The following is a 12,497-nucleotide window of genomic DNA, read 5'->3' on the forward strand; positions in this document are numbered from 1 at the left end:
TTATGTGTACTTCTCTATGTTTTAAATACAGATTTCTCCCTTTCTTTCTGAGTCAGTTCAAGGTTTTTTAGTTCTTGGAACAAGCCAGGCAAACATAGAAAGAAATATGACAGTAGCTTTCATATTCCTTTCCGAATCACAGAATCACAGAGTGGTTCGGGTTGGAAGGGACCTCTGGAGATCATCTAGTCCAACCCCCTGCCAAAGCAGGTTCACCTAGAGCACATTGCACAGGATCATGTCCAGGCGGGTTTTTAATATCTCCAGAGAAGGAGACACTACAACCTCCCTGGGCAGCCTGTTCCAGTGCTCTGTCACCCTCAAAGTAAAGAAGTTTTTCCTCATATTCAGATGGAACTTCCCATATTTCAGTTTGTGCCTGTTGTCCCTTGTGCTGTCACTGGGCACCACTGAGAATAGTCTGGCCCCATCCTCTTGACACCCACCCTTAAGGTATTTGTAAGTGTTGATAAGATCCCCTCTCAGTCTTCTCTTCTCCAGACTAAACAGACCCAGTTCCCTCCGCCTCTCCTCATAAGGGAGGTGCTCCAGTCCTCTAATCATCTTTGTAGCCCTCCGCTGGACTCTCTCCAGTAGTTCCTTATCTTTCTTCAACTGTGGGGCCCAGAACTGGACACAGTACTCCAGATGCGGCCTCACTACGGCAGTGTAGAGGAGGAGGATAACCTCCCTTGACCTGCTGGCCACACTCTTCCTAATGCACCCCAGGATACCACTGGCCTTCTTGGCCTTCCATGATCTCAGTTGATTCTCCCATTTTCAGACAGGAATTATGTTTCTGGGATTACGAGCTCAGCCAAGATACATGTGATCTAGACTCAATTTCTTTTCCTATTCCATTTATCTAGGTGATCTGGGGTAAGTTGTTTGATCTCTTCGCCTGCCTGTTGAAGTTTGTTTTTGGTGGCCCTGATCTAGATAAGCCCATGCTTCTTTGTGTAGGAAGCAGAGTATACAGGGAAGAGAGGGGTGTAATGAGTGCCCAAAATAAGTCACAGGTCAATATTGGTGTATATCTTGGGTGCTCTTTCAAACCCAGGAGCTGAGTAGTGCTCTTGGATCTGGCAATACAGATAAATAAAACAATAAAAGCTTTTCCTTGGCCTCACATCAGTGTTCCAAAGATAAAATCTTTAGAGGTGGTGAAAGATTCAACTGTTGCTGTAGCAAGGGCTAGACAGGTGCTTTCCATAGAGCAGTTGATAGAAATGGTGTTTGTTGGCAAAATGTTATTTTCTATATAAATAAAACTGTTACATCTTCTTCCATCTCTCTGCTACCATAAGAGAAAGAAATGCCTCGTGCATAGGAAGAAAACAGTTTTACTTACTAATGCCTTGTTTTGTTTAATTTCCCTCTTTCTTTTTTCCTATTTAGCATAAGAATATACATGAAGATGATGTTAAATCTGCTTTCAGTTCTTGGCTGCAGGATTCCGCTACTGATGATCTCCCATGGATAATGACAAGCACAGACTGTATACGTTTGTCTTTTAAAGAAGGTAAGGGTAATACTGTCCTGTGCTGTAGCCGTCTTAACTGTCCATTATGGAATTTACTTAGGCAATATGCCATTTAAACTCCGTATACAACGTTTAATGTAACAGATACCTCTTTACACTGAAACTGTAAGCATGAATTATGCTTTAATAATGATTAGCCTTTTTTATTCTTTCATTTGGGATTATATTGTAATATTTTGAAGTACACTAATCTGTTTCATCTTGTGAGGGATAAAAACTGAATTTATTTGGAGTTTTAATAGTTGTTCCTTGGGTTTTTACAGGAATGGAGGATTTTGTCCTTAGTGTAGTGCACCCTACGCACACTGAAGAAAACAAGTCTGAGAATACTTTTATGCTGAGTCCCGGTTTGCTGCAAAAGACTAATATACAAGTAAATATCACATAGTATCAGGTATCGAGTAATTTAAATTGTTATATTTGGTTAAAAATGTATTACATTTTATATATAATGTATTTTGGTTTTCCTTTTCAAATAAATAATGTCGGTTTGTTCATTAAATTATATCTGCATTCTTTATATGTTATTTTATAGCCTGAGGCATTGGTGAGATTCCAGGCATGCCACACTTGTCACTGGATTTCATAGTCCATATCAAACTCTCGGAAAAATCAATTAGAGAAGAGGAAAGTCAGTGCTATCCAAGTTGGAAAATACTATCCTTATACTTAGTTGTTCTTTCCCTTAATACCTACACCACTGTAGAATCACAACGTATCTGGCAGGAACAGTAGCTTATTCTGACAAAGATGAGACATATTCCCCATTCAAACCTACCAAGCTCACACTGCCTTCTCTTTTACATAGTTTCTGTGCTTTCTGTTTCTTCAGTCTTTCCTTTCTCAGGAGAATAAATATTTTTATTTAGTGTTAGGATTACTGTTTCTATTAATAATTCTGGTTGAACCAGTGCCCATGACTCCAGAGTTATGGTTATAGGAGTGGGATAACATTTTTTCATTTTTATACTGATACAGTTAAATTTTAGCAGAGAACTAAGGTGTCCTGTTTTGGCTGTTTAGAATAAAAGTTTTCTGCAAAATTTAGGATTCCTGTTCAAAAAAAAAAGTAAAACAAGAGCTTTATTTCTACTGGCAGTAGAGAAGTACAAGAAGGCTTCTACAAATTGTGCTAGTGACTGATGCTAAGACGAAAGGGCAAAGTGCATTTCTTAATAGCAGTGTCAGCATCTCCTACCAGCTTGTTCTTATCTGTGAACTTCTCTGTTAGCCCTGTTTGCCTGCCCAGCTTTCCATACTAGCTCCCCGGTGAACTAGACTGCAAAATTCATGCGGGTGAAAAAAGCCAGGTGTTTTGTCAGGTTACTTTTCACCCAGATGAGACTCCTGATCTCATTCACTATCCTGCCTCACAAGTGCTCATGCCAGCACAACAGGGGAAGGCACAGGAGAAGGAACAAGTAGCTACCGGTAGGGAAAGAGATGATGGGCTGCATAGTCTGGTATAAACAGCACTTGGCCTAACATCTAATCACAGGTTCTTACATCATTGTAAACACTGGGTTGTATTTTGGAAATAGTTGTATCGATGCCATTTTACCAATGCATCTTTCTTTGACGCACAATAAGCTTCAGCAAAGCATACATACAACATTTTCTTTACACAGTTCCAAAAATGGCTAGTCACTTCTGTACCCTTCTTCTGTAGTTATATTTAATGTAAAGTACTAACTCTTTCCTTTGTTGTAGGTTCTTTTACATCCTCTAACAGGAAAAGCTGATGGTGACAGCCGCCAGCCACCTATGTGTGATAGAGACAAGAACCTTCCTTACCACAAACTAAACGATTTAGGGTGAGATATTTTAATAGTAAAAAATATGGGAGGGAATAAGAATTAAAAAAAAAAAAAAAAAAAAAAGAATATTGGTGGAAATGCTTAGGTTTTTGAAAACTAAGCCAGATCTAAAAAAAAACTCTGCATCTTTTGGCTTATGGCAGGTTCAGACCTTATCCTAGTGTCTGTAGATGGTTCATTTTGTCCTCTGAATAGTCTTACTGAAGCAAATAGAAAATTTCACATGACTGAAGGTACTCATGTACTGAAAAGTTCACCGTGTCTGACAATAGGATGGGACGTCTCAGAACTGTGTAAGTTTCAGAACCAATACTGGTAGTTCGGTAACTCTTGCTATGCTTCTAAGTGGTATGAAACAGACCTCTGTGTAGCAGTAAGGGATACCGGGGTAGTTGGAGGGTGTTCTTAGCTGGGGTTTCCGAATGAAGCAAAACTTATGATATATTGTAGTCTGTCTGTCAGTCCTCTTCCCACAGTAACTTAAACCTGTTTGCTTGTTTAACTAAATTTAATAGTATAGGTCTGAAAGAAACTTAGTTCCTAGTTTTTCAGAATTGTCATCTGAGGAGAGAAATTCAGAATCGTGTCTCCACTGGTAAAAAGTGCAATGTAAGCTCAACAGCTACTCAGTTGACCTACTAGGTGGCTAGTGGCAGTGGTATAGTCTGGAACTAGTCATAAGACATGCTGGCTCTTTCCCAGCCAATAACTAAGTGTTAAGCTGTGGTCATTAGTATAAGGGAAGACAGTGGTACTGTGTAGGAAACTTGAGGTAGGGATGGGGCAGAGGGGACACGAGAGACTTGAAGCATTGTGGTAGTATGCTATCAGAGTTATTAAAGGCAACTGAGGATATTATGTTGAAGAGGGAATAGGAACTGATCTAGAGGTAGTGTTGTAGGGATGGGATGTGGTAGGAATACAGTAGAGTAGAGTAGGATATTTCAGTTGGAAGGGACCTACAACAAACATCTAGTCCAACTGCCTGACCACTTCAGGGCTGACTGAAAGTTAAAGCATGTTATTAAGGGCATTCTCCAAATGCCTCTTAAACACTGACAGGCTTGGGGCATGGACCACCTTTCTAGGAAGCCTGTTCCAAGGGTAGGGGTATTAGAAACCAGGATTCATTTGTTCATTCAGTTTCTCCTGGAACAACACTTTTTGTTTAAGGTTGAAACACAAAACTGGTAGCCTTGCTGTTTGTGGACCTGAAAGGAGCACTGTTGTGTCAAAAGTCACAGAGATTTAGGACCAGTGAAGGATAAGGTTGCCTTCAAATGCACTATGTGCTGCTTTTCTGAAAAGGCTGAGAAGTTTTCTGACCCAGTCATGCTCCACGTTTTACCAATTTGTTACATTCCTTAGATTGTTACTCAGACACTCAAATAGATGAAGCCCCAAAATATGGTTAGCTCCTATCTTCTGCGTCTTACTTCATGCTGGGGTGGTGTAGAATGTCTAAATCACCCTTCCATTGTGGGGGTGTTCTGCAATGTCTGTCTGTGTCCCCTGTGTCACCACTGTAAAATAAAGGTGCCGTCTCTTCACATTGAATTGTCTGTAGCTTTTTCTTGAAAAGGTGAAGTACGTTGAAATGTGTCAGCATTGAAACTTCACCCTACTGCAGGCTATTACTATTTGCATCGCACGTACTGATGCTACCCTAGGGCATGTAATGTTTTATTTGCTCTGCAGAGGAGTGGACAAATTAGGAACATCTTCCTTTGAACACATAAGCCACAGTCTTCTGGGGCGTCCTTTGTCTCAAAAGCTGGCTACTATTGCTGTGGGGCTGCGAAGTGGAGGGGTACTGCTCACAGGAGGAAAGGTACAGACTTTACTACTCTCTACTTGCAAACCCTCACAGATTGTTTTCTGTAGTTACAAAACTGTTTTTGTTAGTTTTGATACCATGTCAATTCCAAAGACTTAAAGAACAAGCTGAAAAAAGAGCTGTTAACTGAACAGAGTTAATTCAGTAAAATATTATCTCTATTTATACACAGTACATGCACACTTCATCAATATATATTCATATTTCATGTGTGTATATATATAATATATTTATAATGTAAGTTTTAAAGATTGCTACCAATGCAATTTCAATTTGTTCCCTGAGGGGATTATTCTACTTCATGTTTATAGTATAATAAACACTTCTTGTCTCTGAAATATTTGAATGAAAATAAGAATATAGTATTTTCTCCTGTGTTATAAAATGGCATTGGAGTTGATACTCTTATTTTCCTGTTGCCTCTTATGGTGATCCATTTAGTACCGTATTCCACTGAAACTAACAGATTTCTTCACACTGAACTCAGTGGAATCAGAACACTATCTGTAGTGGATGTATCCACTCTGAATTTGTTTATACTTGTTTCACTAGGGCTTTGGTCTCTACCATGTGATATAAAGTCAGAATACGTACATACTTTTGGTGAGGAATAAAATCAGTGTGCGTACAGCTTTCCCAGCTTGTTAACTGGTCTATACTGTGACAAAAACTCCACAGAAACAGAAGGAAATAGTTCTGTCAATTTATATTAGCTCACATTTATTTTTGTAGGGAAGTGGAAAGTCAACATTAGCAAAGGCCATCTGCAAAGAAGCATTTGATAGACTGGATGCTCATGTAGAAGTAATTGATTGTAAAGCTTTAAGAGGTATGATAATTTTTTTTTTATTTCAAATGTTTGCTGCATGATGAAGCACAATTATAAAGTTATTTAGTCTGAATGATTTTTCTAGTATTATTACTGCTTTTGCAAGGATATTTGATGCTCTGCAATGAGCATCTTCAACAGTCTCATAAAAACATGGCTGCCGTAAGCTTATTTCACACTTTTTATCAGTTTCTGATAGGACGAGAGGAAATAGCCTCAAGTTGTGCCAGGGGAGGTTTAGATTGAATGTTAGGAAAAATTTCTTCACCGAAAGGGTTATCAAACATTGGAACAGGCTGCCCAGGAAAGTGGTGGAGTCACCGTCCCTGGAGGTATTTAAAAGACGTGTAGCTGTGATGCTTAGGGACATGGTTTAGTGGTGGACTTGGCAGTTAGACTTAGTGATCTTAAAGGTCTTTTCCAACCAAAATGATTCTATGATTCTATACCGCCACCAAATTCAAACCATGCTTGCCCTGCTTATTTCTAATTGTTATAAAACAGAAAGAAGTTGCAAGTTGAACTGTGTGTTTTTTCAGCTGTGCTAGCTGCAACAAATGTTACATTAACAAATCCTAAGTGTTAAAGGATACCTGTATTACTCAGTGAAAGGATGACGCAGACACCAAAGAAGGATTGAACAACCAGCTGAAACCTGATTTATGATGGCATATTTACTAACGTGGTGTATCTTGGCAGTAGTCATCTAACACTCATGATTATAGGTGATGATGAGATGAATCCTTAGGTTTTGTGAGTTCAAAATAAGTATTTTGCAGCAAAGATGGAAGTGGACAAAAAAGGCTTTTTTTACTCTTTCAGTCAATGGCTTTCCCAAATAGTCTTGGTGTTACAGAGGCAGAAAGTTACTCAGATGTTTTCTTACAGAGCCGTTATATTGCATGGCTATACTGGTTTTGCTTAAGTCCCTACTAAGCTCCTTGCTCCAGAGAAAAATTGATAAAGAGCTAGGTCCTTTGCTCTGAAAAATTGTTCTAATTGCGGGACTCTTTGTAGCTAATTTAGAGTGCTGTTGATACTGCTTCCTTTTTAACTGTCTAGAAATGAGACCTGTAGGCTTTTGTAGTGGTTAGGCTTTTATAGTGGTCATTTTCAGACAGGTGGATCCTTCTAGTACTTTTTTGATAGATGTGGACTCTTTTCTTCACTGACTGTTGGCTCTGGTTTAACCTTGGTACCTGGATTTATAGGAGTAAAGTTAAGCTACACGAATCAAAACATTGAGGTTTACGTGAGCCAAATGTAGTCAGTCTGATGATTTTTTTTTTTCCTGATATGTTTTGTTATTAAAATTGTCTTTCTGTTTTAGGAAAAAGATTAGTAACCATAAGGAAAAACGTGGAAGAAGCTTTTTTAGAGGCAGCGTGGAGACAACCATCCATTCTTTTGATGGATGATCTTGATCACATTGTTGGAGTACCTTCTACACCAGAGCAGGAGAACAGCCCTGAAACCGTTCAAAGCAATAGACTTGCTTATGGTAATACAGTGCTGCCTGTGTCTGGATAAAAATATAACGCAACTTAGAATTTCTTGCACCTGAATTGTACTGTCCTACCTGGACACTTCTGTCTGTATCATAATTGCCTCTAGACCATGTGGTATTCCATGGCCAGTGGTAGAGGCTTCTCAGTTCCTTTTTTGTATTTTTCATGCACTCAAATAAATTGCAATTGCTTACAAATTACAGGTTAATCTTTAACTGATAATTATTGAGGAGATCAATATTATAATTGACATATCATTAAAACTGATCCTGCTTTCCATAATTATTATTTATAATTACAGATATATATACATTTGGTACTTATGGATGTTTAGAAGCAACTTCTTTTAGCTAAATACTGACTTCTTTATCATCCTACTTGGTATACTTTGTAGAACTTCTATTTTATTTTACAATGTAACAATCCACAATTTTTAAAAATATGATTATCAATTGTAGTTTGACATCCTGTATACGGTTCCTTTTTATTCTCTAAAATCTAGGCAGTGATAAGTTGCAAAATAAATTATCAAGATAAATATCTTTAATTTTTCAGCTGTGTTCAACTCTGTTCATGTAAAATTCAAGCCATAGCAAAAAATATTTTCCATTTCTTAGCTCAGTTTGAGGGAGTTAGCATAGTTTTTTATTAAATTAATTTTGAAGTTCAGAAAAGCTTACCATAATTTCTTTTTTAAAAATGTGCACTTAAGTTACTTGCAGAATTGTTTGTGTTTCTTATTACTTTCTTTACAGGTATAATGCATACAACAGGGGTTTAGAGTTCTAAAGATTATTCCTTGAAGATCTACCTTGCATCCATAATTTCTTTGACTTTCATATTTTATTTTTTTCCTAAAGTGCTTATTTTCTAGGCTTAGGATCTGTTTTTCTTCTTATAACTTTCCCTTTTTTGTTTGCATGGAGGGAACAATATTTCTAGAACAGGGATCATAGCGCACAAAAAAAGAAATCACGTTTAATATCCTGTGGTAGATGTCATCAGTGATGTTACAAATCTAGCTTTTAAAGAGCACTTCTGATGGCATTTTATTAATGGAGTGTACTTTCCTAGAAAAAGTAACTATACAACTTTTTTTTTTTTAATTTAAAAAAAGCCTGTAAACATGGGAATAAAACAAATATATAGTAAGATGTTACATTTTGTGTGCCCTAATGCTGCTCTCCAGTACAGTAGAAATGTCTATTATGAAATGCAGAATCTTTTGTTATTTTGCAATTCATGGAGTAATGTCTTATGTGTTTAGTTTTGAAAGATCTGATAAAAGAAGTTATTTCCATGGGGAGTTTGATTGCATTAATTGCCACAAGTCAGTCTGAACATTCCCTACATCCTTCCCTGGTTTCAGCTCAAGGAACTCACATATTTCAGTGCTTCAAATGTATCCGATCTCCAGATCAGGTAAATTCAGGTATTTATTCATTTGATTGAAATGTTGTTTGCCTTCCCTGGAGCCTCGAGTACAATACTGGAACAGCTGCAAAAATAATAACCCGAAGATTAGAAAAAATCTAGAAACCTTAGAAGTTCTTTTCACTTAAATACCTCAGAACTTACATCTGTTATTGTAAAGTTTAAAAAAAATAAAAGTAATCCAGTGAAAACTCCCTGTTGGCCCCACTCTTCTTATCTTCAGTGGTGAGAGAAAGGTGTATTCAGAGGACATTTTGGTTCAACATAAAACAAGTCAGGTTGTCTAACATCGGTGAGAGATGCATGTCTCCTTGTTACCTGTAAAGGGATTCTAGAGGAGCAGCTTTGAAAAAACATGTAAGTCACTACAGTTAGATAAATGAGATTAAACCTAAGTGTGTCTTTTCATTGCTCAGAGGAACCAGTATGTCCCTAGAGCGTGTATAATGTTATTAAAACTAAATGTTAATTTTATGGGAAGGTTTTGGTTTGGTTTTCTGTATTAATTATATCCCTCTACTTTTGACTATGGTCCATTTTGAAAAGTAAAAAGGACAGAGGGAGGAATAAACAGTATCACTTCATTGCAGGAGAAAGCAGCACGTTGTACCTGTGCATGCTCTAATGGCATGACACGGACGTGGCAACTCATTTGTATTTGACACGAGTTGTTCCTGCCTGCTTGTCTTCTGTCACAGGCTAGTAACTAAAGGCCACTGAGGAGGGGATTCTGTGTTAGATACAATGTAGCTTTCTCCCACTTCCTGCAAGTCTGCCTTTATCATTTTTAATACTAATACATGAATAAGGATGAGATATCACTGGAAAAGTCAGGATCTCAAAAGTTATCGAATTATCTGATGTATTTTTATCTAATGCAATATATTTCATCTCAAATATGTTCTACTCATATCAGCAAAATGAAAGATGTTCCTTTTCCTGTGAAACAGAAAAAATGTGTGTAAAACAGTAGAATCTGGGGGGTAGGGGGTTGTTTCATTATTATTTGTTCCATTATTATTGTTGGATTTAAGATAGCTGTGGCGGAGGTGAACATTTGAAGTTTTAAAACTGGTGAATTTATTGACATTCATGTGAAGAACTAACTTTTGTTTATATCATGCCTGCTGAGATTTTGTTATTTGAAGGTTTGATGACATGTAAATATTTAAGGAAATTTTAGTAAGTCGTATATATTTACTTTTTGAGTTTCTGAAATCCATACAAATAGTAAACTTAATATATACTTGCTGCACAATTCTGTTTTTCAGAAGCAAAGATGTGAAATGCTGTATTCCATAATAAAGAAGAAACTGAATTCTGATATAAAGAAGTTCTCTGATCTTGACCTCCAATGTATTGCAAAGGAAACGGAAGGTTTTGTTGCTAGAGATTTTACTTTGCTGGTTGATCGTGCCATTCACGCCTGTGTTTCCAACCAGAATTCATTTCAAAATGGCGGTATGTTGACAACAAAATCTCTTTATGTCATAGTCTTACTTCTGTTATCCAGAACCTGTGGAGTAATAGAGAAATAAAAAGCCAGTTTTTATGTTTTATGTTTAAAATGTATTTAATTGTTACATTTTGTGAGGAATTTGTTAGTGGTAGGCTGTGTGTTCTTTTTTTTTTTGTTCAGGATTTTTTTTCTTTTTTTTTTTTTTTTTAAAAGCAGAATTGAATCTGTCAACTGTGGATTTTCAGAAAGCTCTAAAAGATTTTACTCCATTAGCTCTGAGAAATGTTAACCTTCATAAACCTAAGGACATTGGCTGGGACAGGATTGGCGGCTTAAAAGATGTGAAGCAAATACTCATGGACACCATCATGTTACCTGCAAAGGTACTCAGTTCTTTTAAATTAGTTACCTGAATTTTGTATATAATGTTAGTAGGGGAAGAATGATTTTTAAGGTGTGACACGGTATTTGACAGAAAGACGACAGGTATGATTTTAAGCTACTTGTGTAGCTTCCCAGTCTTCAACTGTCTTTAATGGAAAACTCTTTCTCCTTTCCCTTCCCTCTTCCAAATACAAAACGCAATGGCTTGTGCTTTTCTACAGATCAAGTGTTGCTCTAGAATATTGCAGTATTGCTAACATCATCTTTGCTACACACTCTGTTGAAGGATTTGTGATTAGGGTCTGTAAAGATAACGTTTCCAGCTGTCTTCTGCAGTGCTTTTGCTAGAGGAGTACTGGCATTTGGATGAATGCCAATCCATCGATTCCCCTTTATTTTACTTTGGCCTTTCTGCCTTGCTTAAAACTTCATTGAGATGAGCCATCCATTTCAGTCTTCAGAGAAATGACTGAACAGTTTTCTATTCTGGACAGAATCTTTCGGTGTATACTAATATAATTTAATCGTATCAGTGGGTGATTAAAATGGGAATTTAGAAGTACCAATATGTACTTTATAAAGTTCTAGTGCATCCCTGTTCTATCCTGTTCCCTTTTGGTAGAAAATGCTACTTGCTTGTATTTTAAGTATCTGTGAAGCCTAGGAACCTACTTCAGCCCCAAGTAAACTAACAACAGTCCAGATGAGCTCTTGTGATAATAGTGGGGATAAAATAAATTAGATACATTCTGTTTAGACAAAAATCAACACTAGTCAGTGATGTTACAGTACACTGAAGAGTAATTGCATATTTTAGAATATGTCTTGTTGAAACTCTTTTCCAGTATCCAGAATTATTTGCAAACCTGCCCATACAACAGAGATCAGGAGTCTTGCTATATGGAGCACCTGGAACAGGAAAAACACTGTTAGCAGGAGTAATTGCTCGAGAGAGTGGAATGAATTTTATCAGCATCAAGGTAGCAAAATTTTGAAGATTAATTGATTCATTTTATTAACAGAATGAAATAGTTTAACATAATACCTGTGAGTATGTTCTTGTGAGGGCAAAATACCGAAGTAGGAAACTCACATTTAAAATTCGGTATATCCCACCATCTGACTTCTGGAGCTTCACAGTTTTATTACTGAGGTTTTTTGTATAATTATTCATTAGACAGAATTATAAAATTTAATTAGATGTTCTTAGTTTCACATTTTCTATAAAAAGATCCTGGATTTTGGCTCCACTGGACATGAAGTTGAGCAATGCATTTTAAACATATTTTCAAAATACAGTGTAAGCCGTTGCCTTGTGATATTGTAATATATGTTCTGTTATAGGAGAAAAATGGAAATTATTACTTTAATATAAGTTGGAATGCTTAAAAGATTCTTTTGGCTTATCTAGATCCCTCAGCTCTTCTGTTCAGCAATGCCACTCTCTTGGCTTCAGGAAAATTCACTCTAGTTTATGAAATCTATGCTGATGTTGAATTACACATTAAAACTAAGAAACATATCATAAATGTTCTTTTCTGATTTTTTTTTTTAGGGACCAGAGCTGCTCAGCAAATACATTGGAGCAAGTGAGCAAGCAGTTCGAGATATCTTTAACAGGTTGGCTTTGTAAAGATTTGTGATGTTATCAATGAATTTTATTGGTTGAAGCTCCAAGAAATAATT

The 12,497-nt window shown here is 36.8% G+C and overlaps 1 protein-coding gene across 3 annotated transcripts in view; it reads left to right on the forward strand.

The window, feature by feature from the left end:
• The window catches only part of PEX1 (peroxisomal biogenesis factor 1), a 28,462-nt gene that overhangs the window by 8,470 nt on the left and 7,495 nt on the right, over nucleotides 1-12,497 (forward strand). For all 3 annotated transcript variants that reach the window (XM_068405492.1, XM_068405493.1, XM_068405494.1), the window contains exons 7-17: nucleotides 1,399-1,522; nucleotides 1,807-1,916; nucleotides 3,254-3,357; nucleotides 5,059-5,191; nucleotides 5,930-6,026; nucleotides 7,357-7,527; nucleotides 8,802-8,956; nucleotides 10,240-10,429; nucleotides 10,644-10,810; nucleotides 11,657-11,791; nucleotides 12,367-12,431. In XM_068405492.1, coding sequence (XP_068261593.1) covers nucleotides 1,399-1,522; nucleotides 1,807-1,916; nucleotides 3,254-3,357; nucleotides 5,059-5,191; nucleotides 5,930-6,026; nucleotides 7,357-7,527; nucleotides 8,802-8,956; nucleotides 10,240-10,429; nucleotides 10,644-10,810; nucleotides 11,657-11,791; nucleotides 12,367-12,431 — 1,451 coding nt within the window. The remainder of the gene's footprint in view (nucleotides 1-1,398; nucleotides 1,523-1,806; nucleotides 1,917-3,253; nucleotides 3,358-5,058; nucleotides 5,192-5,929; nucleotides 6,027-7,356; nucleotides 7,528-8,801; nucleotides 8,957-10,239; nucleotides 10,430-10,643; nucleotides 10,811-11,656; nucleotides 11,792-12,366; nucleotides 12,432-12,497) is intronic.

This window comes from Nyctibius grandis, chromosome 7 (genome assembly GCF_013368605.1).
Source record: "Nyctibius grandis isolate bNycGra1 chromosome 7, bNycGra1.pri, whole genome shotgun sequence".
Lineage (NCBI taxonomy): Eukaryota > Metazoa > Chordata > Aves > Nyctibiiformes > Nyctibiidae > Nyctibius > Nyctibius grandis.